Source organism: Epinephelus fuscoguttatus, linkage group LG11 (assembly GCF_011397635.1).
Source record: "Epinephelus fuscoguttatus linkage group LG11, E.fuscoguttatus.final_Chr_v1".
NCBI lineage: Eukaryota > Metazoa > Chordata > Actinopteri > Perciformes > Serranidae > Epinephelus > Epinephelus fuscoguttatus.
In genome coordinates this window covers 31,313,155-31,335,914 of record NC_064762.1, presented here as the reverse complement: position 1 = coordinate 31,335,914, position 22,760 = coordinate 31,313,155, and the positions used below count along the sequence as shown (strand labels likewise).

The following is a 22,760-nucleotide window of genomic DNA, read 5'->3' as shown; positions in this document are numbered from 1 at the left end:
GTATTTTGTCAGAAATTTAAGTACTGGACGAAATGAAATTTCAATCTGTTGATGGCATTCGATGAAAAGTCAGAGGATCATCAAGGTTATCACGATTCATCCTCAGGGGAACATGAATGTCTTAATTGCATTTAATGGCAATCCATTCAATAGTTGTTGAGATATTTCAGTCCTGATCAATGTGCCGGACAAACACACTGCTAGCATGGTTAGAATTATTTCTGCATTGCAAGACGAAATAAAAATAAATCCAGTGTCTCTTAGAACAAGAAAAATTTGAATACTCACTTATTCATGTCTGTGAAGCTCTCTGCAGCGATGAAAATAGTCACAACCAGTGGATGACTGGCTGTCATGGCACTGAAACACAACACTGAAGGGTTAGCATAAGATTAAAATAAACAATTACCAAGTTTGTAACTTCCTGTCATGAAAGCCTGATTTGGTTCACACAGTATTCTCTCCTGTTACGCACCACTGTGGGAAATAAATAGAAGTTTGAATCATTTAATTCTTCTAATGTTTGGGCCAAAACTATTTCAAATGTAAATGAATCATTCTATTTTTTTCTCCATGAAGGTTTTAGCTTTGCAGCACCACCTAAATTTAAGTTACAGCTGGATATGTAAATGTGTTGGTGCAGCTTTAGACAAACAGAGTGTTAAGGAGTCGACAGCAGCTCACAGTTTGACCACAGACAGCTGAGTCAGACACTCAGTGGGTTTTGTATCACAGAGAGAAAAAAATAAAAAAGTTTTGTACTGTTTCTTCCGGCACTGTTTGGCCTGTTCAATGGTGAAGCCGGACAGGTTGATGAATCCTTCTGCTTTCTCCGCCTGCAGAGAAAAAGTAACACCTCACTGTTAGCAAACAGGCCGTATGTGCTCGTACTGTGTCTCAAGTTCCTGTGTGATCTACGAAGACTCTCAGTGATCTCAGTCTCTGCTTATGTTTAGGTGTTTGGTTTCAAGTGTGGATGATAAACACCATAATGTAGATGTAATCAGACATGCATGTGTCAACAGCTGTAACTCTTCCTGTGATCCACCTGTAAGTGGTAGCTGCTGTATAAATAGATAATGTAGTTAAATACATTTGGAACAATCTAAAATATGTCTTTACAGGAGAAATTGTGATTGTTAACAAACACTTTACAGTAATACACACTTAAAAATGTCCTTATATCTACTTACAACTACATTTTAGTGTGTTATCAGTAGTACAATTAAATGCTGGACAAGAATTAAAAAAAGTTAAATAAGTATAATAATTGCCAAAAAAAGGTTTTAAAAACCCTGAGGCTAAGTGCCTGAATCCAGTCCTGTCATATATATGTATGTATACATGTACAAGGTTACTTGATATGTCATAGCATACGTCAAGTATGTGGACACTCGTATATTACAAGTAAAAGTCCTGAAATCCTAAATTTTAGTAGATAGTAGAGCATCAAAATAAGTAACAAAAATTAATGTACTCATTTTGCAGAATGGCCCATTTCAGAATAATATATATCAGTTATATATATTATATAATTGCTGGTAAAGGTGGAGCTCATTTGATTACCTAATAGCCAGCTGGGCAGCTTGTGAATTTCCCCGCTGGGAATCAATGAAGTTTTATGTTTTATTAAAGGTCTAGTGTGAAAGATTTAGTGACGTCTAGTGGTGAGGTTGCAGATTGCAACCAAGCCCCTCACTGCAGTGGGGTGGTTGTTAAAGCAGGTGGAGTCAAACCTTGAGCAATTTGGTGATTCCGACTGCTTTAGCTGCTAGTGAGGTAGCTGCTAACCCTATCATCGTACGACAACGATTTCAACTGAAAACTTTAGTTGCATTTTGGCTGATCGTTTACACGACAGCTGCGTTTTGGGTGCCTGAAACCGCAACGTTTTAAAAATGGGTTCCAGAGTGCAATTCTTTGGAAACAGCACCGTCTCCATTGTCATGTTGTAAACTTGCAATATGCAGTTCCTCTGAAAATGGAGACTTCTCGCACATGCGCATTACGGTTTCAGTCACAAGGCATGCGCGAGAAAGTCAATCATCACAACAACAATGGCGGACTCCCGAGCTCTGTTTGTGCTGCTCATCCTATTTAATGTATCAACGCTTCTCCAGCAAAGTGTACATTTACTGTAGCAACTCCACCTCATTGTCCATCCAGACAAACATTCGTGCAGTTGCCATTTTGTTTGTTTATACATCACCGCTCTGTAGAAGGAAGCGCATATGCACAGGCACACGTTGTTTCATTACAAAGTCACACTGCCAACTACTGGCCTGGCATGTATACTACAGCATTTTTGATCATTTTTGGGGATCCGTGTGCACACCAATTGTTATCAAAATGTTGTCGTCTGAGTGCGGAACTTTTTTCAAAATGAAAATGAGAAAGGATTCCGTTTTCAGCAGATTGTTTTCGTGTAAACATGGCCTAAGAGACTGGCTACCAAGTGGTTCCTCTCCGCCTATGAGACCGGTGCATCCGGAGAGACGGAGACAGACTTGCTGCGGCAACTCGAATTCAGCCAGAGCTAACCTGCTAACCCAGCACTAGGGGTCAGAGCATTATGGTGGCCAGCGGCAGCACTGGGTCTGACCTGTGTAATGACAGCAGCAGAAGCCTGCAGACCTGGTGGGGAGTCAAGGTTTGTGCTGGCTGAATTCGAGTTGCTAGAGCCACTAATTAAAGGCGCATCTCCAAAACTGCTGTCTGCTCTCCTCCCAGCTAAGTAGTCCCATATCTGGAGGTGAGGTGGAGGGACCATGGGGTGCAGTACGGTCCATCTTTGTGTTATATGACTACAGTAGCTTGGAAAATAGCAGAATGGAGCACTGAATTTGATGAATTTATGCGTTATTACTACTTTTCTTGCCAAATCCCGCCCTTCAAAATCCCAGACAAAACAGACATAAGTCCACAGCTCCACATCCAAGGGTATGAGGACACCGTAACTGGAGGAAAGCTGATAGAGGGCTGTGGGCACAAACCCCGCCGGCCTCCTGCCCTCCCTCTGGTTCTCTAGCAGCTAGTTCTATCCTCTCGCTGACCCACGCTGTGCTCTGCTCTTCCACCAGGAAACCAAGAGGTCAATTTACAATTGCATCCTTATTTATTTACATACAGCCAATGATAACAAGTTATGAGTATATTACAAATATACTGGTGTAATATGTTTATCGAGGCTGCAGTGTTCATAATTTTATACTTCATGAGGTATTCGTCCACCTTCCGGTGGTGTCGATGAGTAAGGTCGGAGATATACTTTCGTTTTGAACCAAGCTTTTGCTTTGACAACCAGCTGTGTTGTGCATGCAATTATTCACATTACTGCCTATGCACTGCGCACTTTGGAGGATTCCACTAGAGGGCACACCAGAGAACTTAGATCATATAGCACTGACAGATTTGCATGATGTAAACAATGAACACTTGAGGTTACCATACTGTTAACTCTTAGATCAGCAAGAATCACCACAAGAAGACTGACAGCAGCACCATCATAGATGGTACGTATAAACCATAACTTGACAATGGTGATTTCTGTCTCTCGTTCTGCCAACACTGCCTCGACCGTTCATGTGGGTATTACATCTTGTGGACAGATTTGGTTAGTTCCTGGGGATGTGCACAATCAACACGAGGCAGCCACCATGCGTACACCAACACATTGTTAAAAACAAGTATATCTCCAACCTAAGTCAAACATGCTCAACATGGGCGGAGTTAAATGTTTGACTCCACCCACGCCTTGAACAGCACATTGCAGTGAGGGGTAGTTGGCCTCTCCTGTGTGCCCAGCCTGTGGGAGAACTTCAGTGGCCAGTGCTCAAATTAGAAAACGCAAATGACCCTATCTTGAGCCGGTGTTTGGTTTGTCCTTTCCTTCTGTAGAGACATGGCGGTGCAACATGGGGGACTGTGTGAAAGAGGACCTGCTCTGTACATAGATATAAAAAGCTCATTCTGAGGTAAAAACTACACAAGAATTCTTATTCAGGAACTTATGTTATTAGATGAATGTAGTGGAGTACAATATTTGCCTCTGAAATGTAGTGAAGTAGAATTATAGCATAGCAGAAATTAAAGTATTTAAGTGGAGTGCAAGTACCTCAAAACTGTACTTGAAGCTACCATGTTACTATTTGGACAACTTACCATCTTGTCGGTATACCAATACAGAGAAGTCTTCTTCAGGACGAACCAGTATCTCCTCCATTTGCTTACCAGGAAGCTGCGGCCCTCCTTCTTTCGGAGAAGCCAGCCCTGACAGTCCACCACCCCCAGGTCTTTGACCGAGACCCGCCGCCGACTCATGGCTGCAGTCGAGCCTGGAGTCTTCTCAGAGTCAAATATGAGCACACATACATGAAACACACATTTTTAGAGTCAGTATGACTTACACCCCCTGAAGATACTATTATTTCTGAATTCCATGGCTAATAAGCACCCAAACCTCAGTTTAAAATCAGAGAAAAAAAGACATAACTCCAGAACTTGCCTAAGAATCATCACATTTTAAAGTCATCCTTTGATAGTTGTCTGTATATTAATGGTCACATTGCAAAAAGGAACTGCTAATCAATAATTCAACATACTTTTAGTGGTTTAGTGTGTCCAGAAACAATGTCCCTGTTACTCTGGATGATCCACAGTGCATTACCTACATCAAAGTGAGGTCTGATATTTGTTCGCATAGAATAAACACCACAGAAACCCTAACCCTCTTACCTGCTTCAGGCTGGACGTCCAGCAGTGAGGCGTCTTTGTAGCAGAATAATGCTCAACATGGGAGGAAGCTGCCTGTGAGAATTTATACATCGACCCAGAAACAGACCACAAAGTCAAAATCACACTCACACAGACATATACATGTATATACCCACGCCATCCTTCCTGTTTCACATGTTCTTCACGACCCCTCTGCACTCTTCTGTTTTTCTGTGACTCTCTGCACAGAAACTTCCCCTTTGTCGTCTAAGAAATAAAACATCTCTGCAGCTGCTGTCATTGACTGTGACATTTTTTTGTCTGATGTTTGGTTTCAGTGTGTCTAACCCCAGTGGCTGTTTGTTTGATCTCACACAAGCTACCTCTGGCTATCTGCAGCAAACAACAGCATCAGATATCTGTCTTTTAATGACTTAAAATCAAGATTTCTTTATGCAAAAAATACGATTTACAGTCAGTTAGCATGCAGTAAAAAGTATTCTTGCATGCATGTTTGAATGGTGTGAATCTTTTATGCCTCACATCCAGCGACACAGCAAAAAGCAACAAGTGAGTTTAGCTTAATAGTTTCATTTTGCCCCAGATGACATTTAAAATCTAATAGTTTTGCAGATATGCTGCAAATTAACAGACAGGGACTGAAAACAGCCCCCCTAATGGAGCTAAATGTGTCCTTTATATGGGAGGATGTACTAATATATCAATTATTAAGGGGTCACTGTTAAGTTCAAATTTTATTGCAGGCCTTGAGGACAATAATTTATGTTAGCAAACGCAAATCAGTTTGTTTGATTAATAAAATATTCAAATTATTTCACAAAAGTTATGTTTAAATTGTTTTTTTTAACTTTACAGTAGTTGACAGTGTCCACTAGGTGGCACCATCAGCCTTGTTATTCTAAAATACTTTAGACTTTCAGGAGTTGATTTCTAAAGGATGTTTTAAGTTACTATCTGTGGCACTTTAACTTTAAAAAAGGACTTAGAAGGACAAAACACAGTTGATTCATGGTAGATGAACTTTACAGCCAAATCAGTACAATTTCAGCTTTTTTGTTTGATGATGATGAAACAGTTGAGGTTTGTTTCAGTAATATGGATCTTATACACAACATGGACACTTTAAGTTTATTTGGGGATGTAGTGGTCCAGGTTGTTACATGTTGTACGAATTGTAAACCTTAAGACAAAGCAGATTTTGGGTTGTTAGATAAAACTCAGTTGACTTATTGTTGATTTATATGTATCCAAACACAGTGAAGCCAGTCATTTAATGTCACAGGAGGGCCTCAAAATGTTATTAAAACATACTGAAAACACTTAAAACTGCACATTAGTAATTCTGAGTAAAAACATGTGATGTGATGGGATAAGTGGAAGTAACTTGCAGAGCTCCAAATTCAAAAAGTAGAAACATATCATGACCATTTTGGGTGAGTATGTTACTCAGATAAACTGTGTGACAATGACTTAAATCTTGTTTCTGCAAAGAGGTAGGCTACAAAAAAAATAAGTTGCCTAATAAATAGTTTACAGATCAGTCATAGGGCCAAATGTCTTTCTGTAAACACTGAATTTCTCCTGTGTTGCTATGGCCGATCATCATTTTTCTACCTGTATGAAATGTGAGACCTTTTAAAATAAATTGCACTTTATTTTTTATATTTTTCACAAGTTACAAAGCATCACAGAGGCATCAGATTTACACATGAGGAATGGAACCAGTTAAAATTAGTGACTCTCACAAAATACTTGACAGGAGAAAAAAGATTCATAATATGCATGTAGTTTGGCAAAATGACACAATCTGGATCATGCAAAATTTAGAATCCTGAACAATATAACCATAAATTTTCACCTTAAAGTGAGACTGTGTTATTTCTGCTGAACAGCGTCCTCTGTGGTCACTACGGGGTATGGGCATTATGGATTTTTCTCTGTAAGGTCATTCATACTGCAATGTCTAACACTTTACCACCATACACCACCGGTCACACTGGACTGAGTAAGGCCTTAGCAGAGTGCAATTAATTAATTTTTTTCTTTACTGTTTATAAATTACACTATTTTGAATTTTATCTTCCTTTTATCTTCTCTTTAAAGTTGCATAGTCTCACTTTAAATAGAAATGTCATGTTCAGACACCATAAATCTTAACTCTTCAAATGTTAAGCAAATGCTTTTTTCCACATTCAATCCAGCAAAGAACATGAGAAGTTGCCTCTGTGATATTTTATTTACAGTTTCAATTTCACTCTGATAATGTTTTGTACAAGCTTTCATATCTTTTGCATAATGTATTGTTAGTATAAAGGCACCTAACATGAATCAGAAACACTCATTACAAAAAAGAAAGATCTTTGAGGAAATGTAAGGAGCTCCTCATATTGTAAACATCAGAGGATCCAAAATGGTTCCCTGAAGAACTCCAGTAAGGTTTTCATAATGGTATGTGAAGAAATATCAAACACTAAGGAGTTCCTCAGAGAACCTTCAGAGGAACCACTGAAGTTTCTTTGGAGAGCAGTAAGCCGCACCTTAAATACTGAGGATCAGTTAGTTTTACCTGAAAGTTTAAGCAGCTTTGAACAGAATTGCAAAGTATTTGCAAGTCAAATGACAGCAGCAGCAGTTTTCAGGACAAACTCAAGTGTAAGTTTTAGACATTTAGACTTAAGCTGACAAATTAAAGGTAAAATCTCTAAAGGACAACATGATGTTTTAGAATTTAACACTTAAATTTCACTCTTAAATCAAAGTATAAGCAAAATTTGAGAACATTTTCTCTTTAGCGTGGACTGTTAACTTCACCAGCTGCTGTGGGGGTTCATGTTTTCTTCAGTTTGAGTCTATTAAAACAATTTGACACAGAATTAAAATGTTTTACATTATGAATTGTTACAGGAAGACATAATTTAGTTGATTAGTGACAATAACTTAAGGACAGCAGTCTTAAAATTAATGAATAAACTCAGTTGGTAAACTTTGTGTTCATTTACATTTTATTAATGTTATTACCATGTTCCCTTTGCCTGTTCAAGCATTTTGTTACTGTATTTTTAAACTACTGTTTAACTGTCTCTCCTAAAAACAAGTTTACAGTGTTATTACTGATGTAACAAGACTTTCGTGAAGCTTCAGAAATATTTAGTTAAGATGTTGTGCTCTTGTATTTCTTTTAACTTTCTGATAAACTGAAAAGCACATCTTTGCAGCGAAAAAAAATAGAAACAATCTAAGAAACATATTTACAGACAAACCACAGTGAAAGTCCAGATAGGAGAGGCACTGTTCGGCTCCTGAGATTAAGAGGAAAAGACAAGATGCAGCAGCTCTGATGTTTAGAAATGCTTCACCCTTTTTAAACTTGAAATTTGCTTAAGTGTGATTATTTGGTCTTTGAATCTGAGCTTTTCAAGTGAATGTTACGACCCTGAATCTAAACATTTTTGGAATCATTTAGATATTACTGATTCTACTTCTGATTATTGAACATTGTGGTATAAACTTGAGGAATGATAAGGATCCAAAATCTGTTGAAAACAAAAACCAGCTTTATTTTCAGCAGATTAAGGCTGCCATAGTCAGAAATTATGAGGTATTCTTCCGAGGGGTTAAAAGACCCAAAACAAAACAAAAAAGTAACTATTTTCTGTTTCAATGCACAAGCCAAATGTTTTGCTTGCTTGTTTTTGACATCCTGTATGGAAAGCTCAGTAGGTCCAAACTTTAGTACTGAAAGGTCGCTTTCAAAGTTTGAAAAGCCACATTGAACAGTATATTCATTAACTGATTCCCAGTTTTCACATACATTACAACCTGGTTTAAATTCAGAACTGGTGTAGATATTTTAATACTTCTTTGTAGCCAATATGAAATACGTAACTACTGTTGAGTCCTCTACATGCTTTTTATCAGCTGTATTGACACAAAGAAAATGTCCACATTTTCCAGATGTACAAGATGTTGAGGTTTCAGCAGCTAAATTAGCTTCTTCTGAAGTGTCTTTAAGGCTTTTAGAGAGGTTTATTTCAGATGAGTTCAAGTCTTGATGTATCACACTGAGCCATGGTGGTTGCTTCGCTCCTCTTTGAAAAGGTGGACTTTCCAGCTCTGATTAACTGACACTGATGAAGGCAGGCTTTGAAATGTCTTTTCTGAGTACTGTGACTGATGTCACAGACTCTACGTCCATGTTTTCATTCAGTCTGCGGCCGGACCAGGTGAACTGAAGCAGTCAAACTCAACACTGGTATCTACCAAACCACCCATCACGTCCTGAACTGGATTCCAGTTGACCTGAACTGGTTCACAAACAGAATTTTTTTTTATTTTAAGTGATTTAAATGGAAAATTGAACTGACAAGCATCAACATGCACATAGCTGTTGCAATGTTGTGTTTTTCTTCTTTGATCTGGCATTGACTTTGTAGACCTTCTCCACCATAAAATCTTTGGTTCATACCTGTTAAATTTCGCTGTTACAATTACTTGCTGAATGCCTTAAACTTACAGACATTTATAAGTTTGTAGACATTCTAAGGATCAGACTGAGAGGACATGACCTCCTGTAGGAGCCAGATGAGAATCATTTGAGTGAGTCTTTGACCCCGTCAGTGGCTGAGCAGCCTGAGACGAGCCAGCCAGCCTCCGAGCAGCGATGTCGACTGTTTTGTTACAGCCATAGGAGGGGAGACAGCAGCAGAGGTGGAGGCAGCAGACTTCTTGGACGCTGCTTCCTGGTAAGGAATGGTGGCGCTGTTGTGCAGGTTGGCGTTGATGAAGCACTGGCTGCCTCTGATGTGGTCGACTCCTCGGACAGACGGGTGTCCTCGGTACGGCAGAGGGTAACATGGCTCCTCCTCTGTGATGGTGCTGATTCCCTCGTTACTCAGATATCTGTGCAGGATGTCCTGCCCTGTTGAGGAAACCAGACGGGAGCAATAAGCGAATAATGCCTCTGTCCTTTTTCTTTTATCTGCTGCTCTACTGGTTTTAACTATTCTACAGAACATTGAGAACATTTCGGGATGACTGTTATAAAGGTGAAGTCACATGTAAATGACTCAACACGAAACACGACACAGCTGACGGCAGGTGAGTTAATGCTATTGTTAGTCTCAGTGGAAAACGTTCCACCTCTAATGTGTCTTTGTTTAACTGCTCTGACTTCCATTAACAGCCTGCTATCTTGGACAAACTGCCAACACACACACGTTCAGACGCACACAGTTGGTTTCTGAAGGTGAAGTGCTGCTGAACTGTGTCGATGCAGCTGCGGCTCTCTTGGTTAATAATCCACAAGGTAAAAATTCAAAGCACGCAGCCCGTCCTGCCGCAGTTTGTCCCCGGCTGTTAATGAGGCAGACAGGCGACACATTACTGATAACGGTTAGATTACAGGCGACAGGTGGAGCTCACCTTTCCTTCCCTGAGCCCCGGGTCTGGAGAATGGGTCGGCTGAAAACGACTCCACTGGCATGGAGACAGGTCGAGGTTTACCTGCAAACAGCAAATACACAACAAAAGTTAAACACATATTGATAAAAGCAACTTTATCTTTATTTTCTAACTCATGAAGCATCATATCTGCCTCCATTAATCTGAACAGTAGCTGCAGGGAACAACAAAGTCTGATCTTTTAATCTTGTCTGTCAAATACCGTCAGTTCGTAGTGATTAAGACTTTACATCTGATTATTTTAATGCTTCAATTTAAAGAAATACTTCAATATAATGGAAAATACACATTTCTTTCTGTGCACCCCGTTTCTTTGTCTCGTCAAGACTGTGTCCCACCACCATATTTTCTTCACTGATTCTTGGTCTTTAAAGGCTCCGATGGATGTGAAAAATGCAGAAAATTTAACCTGTTCTGTTTTGATGACAAACGAAAGGTTTTGGACTCAGAGTACAAACATGATTGACAGAACGTGACGTCTGACAATTTCAGACGAAAAAAATGGACTCAGTTTGTAAAGGCCTTAATTCTACAGCAGTATAAATGCATCATATTAATCAGACAAGACTCGATCACATCCTCACTTCTTTGTAAGGGCTGCTAAAGAGTTAAAACTTTTTTCTGAGAATATTTTATCATCGCTGTCCGATGAAAAACACGTATCTCCACTTATGACGATTTTGACTTTCTACAGTGCATGGAGTGTCCATAATATTCCCTTGCAACCGTTAGCGTTGGGTATCCAAATGACCAATGGAAAGACGTTTTATTACATCATCTATTCCACAAGTATCTCCATTGAGTGTCAGAAGAGTGTAGAAAGTCAAAATCGTAAAAAATGGAGATACATGTTTTTCATCGGACAGCGACGTTATGCTAATCAAAGTGCGTAGAAAGTCAAAATCGTCAAAAGTGGAGATACGTGTTTTTCATCGGACAGCAACGTTATGCTAATGAGGGTCCTTGTAAGTACAGAAGTGTGCATGTGTCTGTGTGCTTACAGCGTGTGGACGAGCGCTGTCGAAGGCACACAGGGTTTGGTTGGTTGACTTCACGTGGGGGGCTGACAGGAGTCCTGTAGTCGTCTGTAACAGTGAAGCGTCGCCGTGCATCCACGTCCAGACATGAATTTGGAGACCTTGGCCTCATTTTCACACCTGGAGACACGTTGGTGTTCCCGTCTCTACACAGAGGGGCAAAACAGGACAGAAAGGATTAAAACTCACTGCAACACATCTTCTCCACCCCAATAAGAATCACTGGTTGTATTTCATCACCAGGACTGTGATACTGTAATCAGTGACCTGATGAATCAGTGTGACACTCACAGTGGTATGTAAGGTGCTGCAGGGGGAGGAGGGACGTACAAATCCAATATGGTTGTTTTCCCTCTCTTCCCAGCAGCGTCTGAGGTTTCTGGCTGTCGAGATCTGTAGAGACCCGGAGCTCCCTGAGACGTCTGGACACAACAAGAGAAGTAGAAGCACTGAGTATAACTTTAATTATGGAAATACAAGCATTGTTCCACACGTTTCCCTGCTGTATCTATTTCTAATCAGTGTTTCTGTGGTCTGAAGAGTGTTGAGCACAGTTTCTGTCACACTGCAGAGGAGGTAATGATTCCTTTAATGGTGTTTATCATAAAACAACACTAAGACGTTCCAGCTTGAGACGAGAAATAGCAGACAAAGCTCTTCTGTTTCCTTCCTCGCCTCCAAAGCTTCGGTTCCTCCATAAACACAGGAACTTCACTCAGCTCCTTTTCTGCTTCGTCTGTGCTTCAAAAACACATCCAAGGGAGTTTAAGATGCAGCTGCAAACATGTTCCTCTGCTCATTAAAGATCTATTCTTATTACCATTAACACAAACACACTGCATACACACATCGTCCTGCTGCCCCAAATACTTACTAGAGCTGCAAATGTGGATTGATCTACCGCTCAAAATAGTCCCCAACAACAGTGACCAGCTGTTTTAGGAAATTATTGAGCCTTCAAAGAAACTGAACTATAGATTCGAAAAACATTAAATCTTAAATTAACTGACAGTCAACTTCACACGAGAAGGTGATGACCGAGCCGAGTACAAGGAGAGGAGATGTAAGCGTTGATTCAAGGTGACCTTTGAACATAACGGTAGGAGTGATGGTGAGGTAAAGGCTGGCTGACATCAGATCTGTTTTGATAGCCTACATTAGCGGTTGAACCGGGCTGCTAAGCGGCATTTAAGACTCCTATCTTTCCTAAACACACACATCCTGGACCTCTGTCAACACAAAACCCTAAAGGCCGTTGAATCTTCACATTGTGGAGTAAAGAATGAGTCACCTTCCAAAGATGTCTGACATCAACGTAGCCCAATGTTTCGAGTGTTTCCTATCCTTTTTTTTTTTTTTTTTTTTAACAGGAAAAGGGAAGAAGGGATCCATTGTTCCCACACACCACAGCGGAGGAGCAGACTGGGTGGCTGCTGTGTTTACTGGCTGCTAAAAAACAGAACCTAAAGCTACGATGACAGGAGGAGAATACCCCAGAGGGTGCTTTATTTACCCGGAGGAAGGGTTACTGAAACAATCTGCTTCACTTTCATACAGTGAACCAGCCAACAGCTGCTGCAGGTTCAGTGCTTACATCAGTGACAGGCTGGAGTAGATTTTAAACCTAAAACTCCACAACAGGCTAAACATCACACACAGAAAGAAAAACAGAGAGAAAAGAAGACAGACAAAAAGACAGAAATAAGAATGCTGATTAAAAAGAGTAGGAAATAAAAGAGGAAGCCAACAGCAGGATTTCAGTGGCACTTCAGCAGGGTGGATGTTTACATCTGTAGTCGGGGCAGTTCACCTGTACAAGCGGCGGCCTCCAGCGCAGGTTTTTCAGCGGAGCGGGTGCGAAGCCGCCGCACATTCCAGACGGCCTCTTCTTCAACATCAGCGCAACGCCTCCTGACTCCGCCCTCAGCTTCTCCACCAGGTGCTTCAACTGCCAGCCCACCTGGACCAATCACAGACCACAACTCTTGAGCAGTAGTGAACACTGGCGCCTGTAGAGGGCGCTGGCAGGAATTAAGACTTTAAAATGTAATAGATTTCTTTACTAAAAATGTACTTGTTGTCATACAGTGTGGTCAAAAGATGCTTATTGATCAAAAAGCAAAAAAAACACAACATTAATTTAAAGAACACTTCAACATTTTGGAAAATTTCTTGCAGTTTCTTGAGTTTGCTTCAAGAGTACACAGTGCTTTGTTTGTGGCCTTTGTTTAATTTTAAGTCTCTCAGAACTGACTTTGACCTTTATCACTGTTGAACTTTTCAGATTATCATAGCTTCATGTGTATAAGCGTCATACTTTCTGTATGGACAAGTGAAAGTGGTATCAATCTTTTCATCTGACATTCGGCAAAAAAGCAGATAAGCATGACTTCCCAAAATGTCCTACCCCATCTTTAAAGACTGGACTTTTGACTTACCACTGTCTGTTTGTTGACCTGAATGACTTCATCTCCAGCGTGAATCCTTTGGGTTTTGTCTGCAGGAGACTGAAAAGCAGAATCACAGTGTTTTACTGACATTAGAAGTTAAACTGTATAAATGTCTTTTCTCCATCCAACTCCAGAAAGCACCCGTTATGATAAAGAACCAGCAGCACACTCACATTCTCTGTTGTTCCCGTGATGACGTGAAGCCCATCGTAGGTGGATTTGATGTAAATACCCTGGGAGATTAAAAACACGTAAAGAAGTCAGTCTTTGAGAATTCATATATGAATCTTCTCTATAAATAACCCCACGTGGTTTCTTCATAATTCCTCACTGCAGCGGTGGTTTTTCTTTTTGGACCTACATCTGTTTCTGTTTTGGACTCGGTGCCGATTGTGGTTCATGGTGAAGCACTAAAATACCTGTTAGCATTTCCCAGGGGAAGTCGGGTTAGTTTGTGGGTATTCTTTTTACAGTGCTCGGCACTTATCTGACAGTGATGTCTCGCTGATATGGTCTGAATGTAAATGATGATGTACGTCCTGCAGTCTCACCAGTCCCTCCCCAGGCTTGACGTTGGTGATGTGCACCTCCTCCAGGCAGGACATCTCACTCTTTGAGGGGTCAGAGGTCGCCTGGACTGTCTTCTCGCATACGCCGTTCAGGGCTCGGGACTGGAACACACATGACAACATGAAAACAACTGTTTAATCCCCAAAATAACAATGTCACATATGCACACATGAACTTAGAGCTGCAAGTACAGAGCGTTTCTATTTGTGTTTTACTGTATAGCACCTTGTAACTCTTGTAAAACACTTTATAACTAAAACTGACAAACTACTTACTTGAATAAAACACACCAAGGAGACTCCTATTTGTACTGACACTCTTCACACTCATTTGTACACTGAGTGAGTTTCACAGCCTCAGGGAGCCATCAAACACCTTTTCAAAAGTCAGTTTAATTTTAAACTTATAAATAAATCTTCAAAAGAGTTTTGCATTTGAATTTATATAAAAGGAGGAAGTCACTGGCGGCACAGTGGTCTCATGCCAGTTTCTACCTCCCATGACGAGTGTCCGTTCTGCTGAGATTAGAATGCTGAGTCACTACCTGCTGTGGCACTAAAGTGGTCTGTCCCTGACCTCTGAACTCTCTGTACAAAGGGAAAAGAAAAAAAATAGATGAACAAACCCCTGCGAGACCAGGGCAGCATCACTTAAAGCTCTAAATGTTGCCTAACTGTATTTTTTTGGTTTTGTTGTTGAACAACAGACAAGAGGATCTTCCTGGAGCCTGAGGCCTACACAAACTGAACACAGCCTTGTATTATCATCACACTGAGGAGACACTGAGCCCTGAAGCACAGCAGGGCAGGGGGGGAGCTGCGGTCTCATGGGAAGCAGGGAGGTGATCAGGAAAACATAAACCAACAGGAAATTACAAGAAAACCAGAAAAACACACTCCTCAAGAGAATTCATTCTTTCTTTTTCTTTTCATTTGAAAATTTGGGGGATTTTCATTGCTTGTTTATAAATTTCATGCTTGCCTCTGGGGTGGAGAACAGTTTAATTACTGACTGTAAATGGATTCAAACCTTGAAACCACACAGTGTGTGTGTGTGTGTGTGTGTGTGTGTGTGGAGGGGGGATTTGTTCTCAGGGCTCCTGCTCCTTTATCTATCTTTGCAGTGTTTCCCCTTTTGTCACCTGGACAAACAAACTGAACCAAAGCGTAACTGAAACACCTCAACATGTGTCACAACTTAAGCTCCTCAAACAGACCTACAATGCTAGTTTTTAGTGACAAATAATATAAAAATCAGGATAAGAAGAAAAGCAATACACAGAAATCAAAAATGGTGCATATCCAATGTTGGAATAAGTACTCAGATCTTTAACTTAAAGGGAAAGTACGGCCATTTTCAAAATTCATACATTTCTATGTTTCAAGAAAGTCCAAAAATATTTATCAACATGACAAATTTCTCCCAAATCCAAAAACTAGCATCCTAAAACTCAGATTTGTGATGTCATAGGGTTTAAAGTCTGGTGCCGCTCCATAGGCAATGAATTGGGAAAGATGTTACAGATAACACTGACAGCACCCAAGGGACTGTTCTGAGTCTAGACTGAATCACTGCGACATCCCATATAACAACAACAGCCTAAAGGTAGATAACTGGCAGTTGATTACAGCTGCAGAGATGCGTACAATCTGCAAGCTTAATGACTTTTGTTGTCATTTTCAGCCATAACTGTAACATTTACAGACATATAGTTAAGCACAGTTGTCCAGCCTATCTGATGTTGCTTTGCTATCATCTTTGAGGACCCAAAATCTACTGGCAGGGATGGTGAACATGTACTGCTGTAGACAGGGCCACAGTAAAATGTATTTCAGCCACCTAAAACTAAATTAAAATCAGTTTAAGTGTATGCTTATGTTGAATATTTGACTTGCTTTACCTTACACACTAAATATTATTTGTTTTTGGTGGGCCATTTTTAGGTGGCTAAAAACTAACAGAGGCAGCTTTTGCTCAGCACCATTTCATTTTATGTATGTGACGCAGTGATTTTCAACCCCAGAAGTTACTGTAAATAGACATTGTGATTTGGACTATATAGGTACATTCTGTGGGTCCACGAAATCAGGCTCCTATTCATTGTCTATATAGCAGTCTATGGCATCATGGGGGGTTCTACGCTGCTGCAGAATACTCACAAGGACGGCATTTTTTCTAGACCAGGGTGTAGTTTCAGTGGTACCAGTGTTGATTTATGCAACTAAAGTTAGCCTTGAGGTCTCACTAGAGGGGAGTCAGAGGTCATGAGTTCACATTAGAAGGTGGTCGGGAGGGAAAGTGATCTAACATCGGCTGATTCAGTATTCTGAGAACAACAGGACGACCAACAGGAAGTCTTATCTAAGACAGGAAGTGGATCCTGAGCTGAATAAATAAATCTGCAAATTCACATGAACACACACACACACACACACACACACACACACACACACACACAAACTGAACACCACAGGACACTCAGTACAGACAGGAAAAGGAAATGAGAGTGTGTGTGTGTGTGTGTGTGTGTGTGTGTGTGTGTGTGTGTTTCCGATTAGCATCTCCAAACATCCATACCAGAGAAAAAAGGAGAAGTAGTACTCACCACTTCCAGAATCTTCTCCTCTATCTCATAAACAGTGCAGTCCTGCAATTAAAGAGACAGACAGTCTGACTGATGGAAGTCACTGCAAAAAAACCCCCTAACATGTGAATCCTAAATAAAAATCCAAACATCTGCATTTCTAATCAAGACAAGTGAGAACTTATGCTTCTGTAGTAGGGGTACTCCTACTTTAAAACACTAGTTTAGATGTAGGATAAAAGATTATTGGAAAAACAGCCGTCTATATCGTAAAATAAATAATATGCTGTGTTTTGTTACTAAAGCGTACCTCTGATTTTGTGCTTTTATTTTGAAGAGGGTTAGGACAAGACAAAGAAACAGGTAAAACTCTGAGCACAGCAAATAATTCAAGAAAGCCATTTGATTAAACTGTTTGACTCCACAGACTCTTAACTGGTTTCCTCACTTCAAACAGAAGCTGCGCAGACAAATGTTATTCAAACTAATGGAGGTTTACTTTGGATTTGAGTCAACATCAGAAACGTGAAGTCAAACTTAAGGGAATTTGGTATTCTCCATCGGACTTTTATACTTGGCAGTGTACAACATTTAGACAACAGAGTGCTGCAGGAATGAAGAAGTAGAATAACCCCAGAGAGGAGCTGGCATTTTTGCACTTCTGCTTCCCCTGTCTCGGAGTCACTGGAATTTTTTTGGTCTTATAAGTAACTTTCAGTTTTTATTCTATGACATAAAATAGGTCAGTAAATACCCCACTCATAAATTCGGAAGCCTTTATGTGTCTTATAAAAGGCAGTTGCTCACAAATGGATAAATGAGACCATGAATGTTGTTGTGTAGTCACTAGTTTCTCGTCACCACTCACAAGTCCGCCATTACAGCCTCCTTGTGTTTATGCTCACACTCTTATGAACTACTATAACTCAGCCTTTTAAACTTACTGGGTTAATATGCATTGACAATTAGTTTTTAACACTGTCACTGGTAAGTTGTATCTCATCAAAACTCCAACTCCACTGTATCAACACTAGTTAAAGTAGTCTTAAGTACAGTATTTTAGTCAGTGTTCACAGTAAACAACTATCCCAATGACGTTACCAGCTAGCTTGTTGTAAGATGGCTGTGCCCTGCTGGTGAAACGGGCAAAATGGTGAAATACAGTGTAGTTTCTGGCAAAATCTTAGTGGATATCAAGTTTGAATTTTACCCTAGGCAAGATATGAAAATGCAGTCAAACAAACCGCAGTCCTACTGTTTAGTGTTTCATCTCCACTTTTACAAAACGTCTTGCTGTTTTGAAGCTTTTACCTCAAAGGCCCTTCTTACTATCTGAAGAAAATAATGAATTCATTAGCTGCATGATGGAAAATATTTTTTTCCCATGTTGGTACTCCAAAAAAGACGGTAGGCAGAAGTGGCATAGGTCTTCCCTAAAAGAAAAAAAAAACTTCTGGAAGCTCCTTCAGAGTCATGGGAGACATTATACAACTGTTGTCACAAACTAAAGCATAACTCTACGTGACAACTAAACTGTACTCCATGAGTAAAATCTGTGCAGAGACCCTTGACTGTTTTACAATCCAGATGGTTCTGGAAATGCCTCCAAAATGTAGACATTTAGCCAATTCTTGAAAGATCGCCAAGGATTTATCTTTGATGCAACGTGACTTAAATGTCATGATGACAGCTTACGTGAGAGGCACAAACTGGGTGCAGGTTTTTAAAGTGTTACATACTCTAGCTTTAGTGGAAAACAAGGGACATTCAGAATGGAGACTGACTGGGAAACAGTTTTATCTAATTATGAAGATATTTTAAGGGGAATTTAAAAGGAATAATGTAGTCTGAAATTATTCAGAGACACACTTTTGGTTTTGCTTTTTTGTACTGCAGATGTGTACTACATCACATTTAATATACAGACACCTGGAAAAAAAACTGTATGAAAAATAAATGTTTTGCTTGATACAGAAGAGGTAGAATTTCCCATTATATCAAATGAGACAGCTTTCCTTCTCAGAAGTCTGCTTGTGTGGATAACTGAGTGTGGGTAAACAGAGAGAAAGAAAAAAAAAGACTAGAATCAGCGGGAAAACAAATATTTGAGAAATGACAGCCTACATGAGAGTGAAACCAGAGGGAGGGACCGCGAACGCCTCCCAGAGACACTGAGAGGATTCCTCCTGCGGTCGGTGAAATAACAGCTCCCTGTAAACGGGCTGACAGGATGATTGCATGACAGCGCGGCGGGGTGACGCCTCAGCAGCGCTGAACAAAACTCTGCAATCGCATGCAGGGAGGTGACACGCTGTAAAAAATGTCCAACTGCAACTGTCCTGAAAACTGTCTTTAATAAATTTCACTTGGGCTTTTTCTTTTGTTTCTGTTGGAATCATCGGTCTTATTTTTACGGGGTTTGTTTGGGTTGTTTCATAAAAAGTGGAGACAGTATTTTACACCAAGTAGAATAATCACACCTCCCCACTAAATGACTTGTAAAGTTAAACACAACGAACATCTCGTAAAGGCTGCGTGTTTACTGCCATGTTTAGCCAATGTAACCACAAGTTAAAGTAGCTACTATGTGCCATTATTATTAAGCGACAAAGCGATTTAATATTTTCATTGATCAATAGATGGAAAAATTGGTTAGCGCTCCTTTAAATATTTAAAAGAAGATGCTGGTGATAAATCAAAAATTATGCTGATCAAAAAATTATCAAGATAAAATGTAAAGACTCTCTCTTGTTCCGGCTTGTTTTGGTAACACTGATATCTGCAAGGGAGTCGCCATCAAACAGACTTTGAACATGTAAACAGAGGATATCTGGCTCATCATCATCGTCATCAAAGCCTGAAAATAAACAGGCCCGGGGGTCACAACATGAGAAGTCATGGCCTTCTTTCTGTTTCTGCTGTCCCTTTATCAAAAGAGGCTTCACACAGAAAACATCTGAGGCTTTTCAGCATCAGATTCAGAGATGAATGTTTAGTCTGAAAATAAGCAGAGGGATGTTTGAGCCTCACTGACCTTCTGGACAGTGGAGGTGAGCTCCAGACACAGCTGGATGATTCTGCTTTTGGTAGAGGTGAAGTCGTTGGCGCTCGTCAGAGGAGTCCTGGAGAGAGACAACATTGGTTTGGTTACGGTGAAGTGACCTGTATAAAAACCATAACCCTATGCTGTTACTGTCAGGAGTCTGTAGAGTTGAGCTCTGATCATAGGTTCTGTTTGGGCTGACAAACACCCAGGCATTGTGTCTAAGTTTTTTTTTTAAGACTGGACATTATTTTTGAACATGACCATGATGACTAAAAAGATAAGGGTCTGATCTATTGATACACATATTATAGGTTCACACTCATGCAGTGTTTCATAGGCGCTCTGTATTTAAGTTATACAAAAGAGCAGATGTCCTGAAGGTGAAACAGTGGATGGTAAAGACTCAAATTCTCCTCGCTATGTCTTACTGAATAATCATTTGGACAATTTATGTCTTTATTAGGCAGTAGCTGGATTTAAACTGGTGACACTGTGGTTCATCATCAGTGTCTTAAGCCCCAAGCCACCAGGGTGTCACTCTCCTCATTCTTCAGCCAGGGAAAAAGAGTCTTAACTTTCTTAAATGTGAATATATTCAGCTTTCTTTACTCCTATATGACAGTAACTGAATAATTTAAGGCTATGGACAAAACAAGATATTTGAGGATGTCATCTTGGGCTTTAGGAAACACTGATTGACTTTTCTTTTCTTTTTTTTTTTACCATTTTCCTCACATTTTTTTAGACTAAACAACTACCTGAATAATCAAGAATAATTGTTATTTGCAGCCCTAGTTGAAATGACATACATGACCATCAGCAGGTTTTACCAGCTGTTGCTAATTAACGGTAACTCCAATAATAACTTGCCAACAAATTGAAATGAAACTTGGTTGTGTGATTAATGTTCTCTCTGCAGGCTGGTGTTTGTTCACAACCAAAGGTCATTTGTCAAAGCAAGAAGTATGCAGACACAATGGTGGAATGCAACTAAGTAAATGTACTCAAGTACTGTACTTAAATCTGTTAGGTAAGTTTTTGATTATGCTACTTCTTACTTCTACACCACTAAATTACAGTGGACAGTAAAACTCAGTTTCAGGAGTCAGAATCTCCTTTATAAACCTTTAAACACATTATAACCATATTTTAAACTTAACTTATTTATTTAGTTCTGATATGGGATGTCATACAAGCCAGATGGCAAGATACATTTAATCAACATTTCATTTCAATTTTCGTTTCAATTCTGCTACTTATCTCATTTTCACATTGCAGCTACAGGTTGTGAGCATCAATACCCCTTTCTCACCAAATTATCTCTGGTTCTTGAACTGACTCTGTTCAAGATTTTTGGAACCTTGGTGATATCTAGCGAACTGGCCCACATTTACACCAGTTTGAGCAGAACCACAATAAAACACAGACGTATATAAACAGTTGTAGCAAGATGGCAGATCACATTGGCAAGCTGCAAACTTTTGTACTGTTATTACAGATATTTGTTTTTATCCAGAAAACAAACAACAACTAGTGATAAGAAGACGTGGAACACTAGTATCTGCAAGATTCCATCCTCTCTTTCCAACCTGTAGAAAATGACACGCCTACTGATGTCATCAAGGACAACTGATTTATTTTTTTGTCCATGCTGCTCCAAATGGTTCAAAATTTGGTGCAGGAACCAGAACAGAACCGGTTCCATGTTGTTGGAAAAAAGGTGTATGATTGGACTCCGTGCCTTCGTAGCCACCAAAAGGTGATTCAACATCTTGACTGAACCTTTAAGTTCTTGTTTAATACTTACAAATGTAGAAATCTGAACCTAATTAGATTTCAATGATCTGGATTTCACCCTACATTCAGATTTAATAAAATGCATCGAACTTGAAACACTGAAGGTGTTTGAGTGTGCGAGATTTGACACACGACAGGTGTCAGGTGTGTTATGAGCGTCAGTGCAGAAACTTGTCAGTGTTTGTGTTTAGCAGCTACAGAGAGCAGGAATGTTCTTCAAGCTCATACAAGCTAAGAAAAACCTGAAGGAGTCAAACAGCAGACTGAGAGAGACGCGCTGACAGCTGACAGACAACACACGTTACCAAGGACCAGCACTCGTACAGCCACTATGTGTGTAAGAGTGAAAGTTATAGGATGGTGCATTTTGACAGTCTTTTGTTGTTTCTCTTACACCCCTAGAGAATCAGAGAGCTCTCCCAGGCCATTCAGATGACACAAGTCTAGTGTAAACTCTACATCAATTGTTCCAAACTCTCAGTAGACTGTTTGTGTCTACCTGTCCAGCCAGGCCAGCAGGCTCTTGGCAGCTCCAATTAGCTCAACCACGGCAGTCAGGAACTCATTGGAGGGCTGATGAGAGATTTTGCTGTGGTAGGCGGGGTTCTTCCTGCGCTGCGACACTGCGCTGTTCAGGTTGTGGTGCGCTGCTCTCATCTTCCCCACCAGAGTCTTCAGGTTGTCCTTTTCCACACCGTAGTTCTGTCCAAATTTTAAAAAAAAATGAACATGTTTTAAATACAACAATTATACATTTTAAAAATAACAATCGCATTATCAATACATAAGAATCTTATGTGCTAAAGCTGCAGTGGGCACAATTATTAATTAAGAGGGAGAACATTAGGCCTACAGGCTTCCCTGGCTTTGAGTAATCTCTACAATTGATTTTAAAGTGCTACTTAAGTAAAGATTTGATTGGTTTTAGAACGTTTAAATAGATCACACACAGGGATGTTGCTGATCAGGACATTCTCATGACGCCTGACCAACAACACCCCATCCCCCAAAACCAAAACACACACGCACATTCCTACAAACCAGTCACCATGGCGATGATCTGATGAAAACAAAATATTCCA

General features: G+C 40.0%; 1 protein-coding gene across 1 annotated transcript in view; it reads right to left on the bottom strand.

The window, feature by feature from the left end:
- cnksr3 (cnksr family member 3) overlaps positions 1-22,760 on the bottom strand; it is a 52,230-nt gene that overhangs the window by 5,777 nt on the left and 23,693 nt on the right. Inside the window, exons 3-17 of the mRNA XM_049590991.1 lie at positions 22,178-22,380; positions 19,870-19,957; positions 16,857-16,898; positions 14,233-14,352; positions 13,855-13,914; positions 13,670-13,738; positions 13,042-13,191; positions 11,523-11,653; positions 11,196-11,377; positions 10,156-10,236; positions 9,351-9,652; positions 4,735-4,980; positions 4,162-4,341; positions 763-836; positions 289-360 (exon numbers count right to left, since the gene is read on the bottom strand). Coding sequence (XP_049446948.1) covers positions 289-360; positions 763-836; positions 4,162-4,341; positions 4,735-4,980; positions 9,351-9,652; positions 10,156-10,236; positions 11,196-11,377; positions 11,523-11,653; positions 13,042-13,191; positions 13,670-13,738; positions 13,855-13,914; positions 14,233-14,352; positions 16,857-16,898; positions 19,870-19,957; positions 22,178-22,380 — 2,000 coding nt within the window. The remainder of the gene's footprint in view (positions 1-288; positions 361-762; positions 837-4,161; positions 4,342-4,734; positions 4,981-9,350; positions 9,653-10,155; positions 10,237-11,195; positions 11,378-11,522; positions 11,654-13,041; positions 13,192-13,669; positions 13,739-13,854; positions 13,915-14,232; positions 14,353-16,856; positions 16,899-19,869; positions 19,958-22,177; positions 22,381-22,760) is intronic.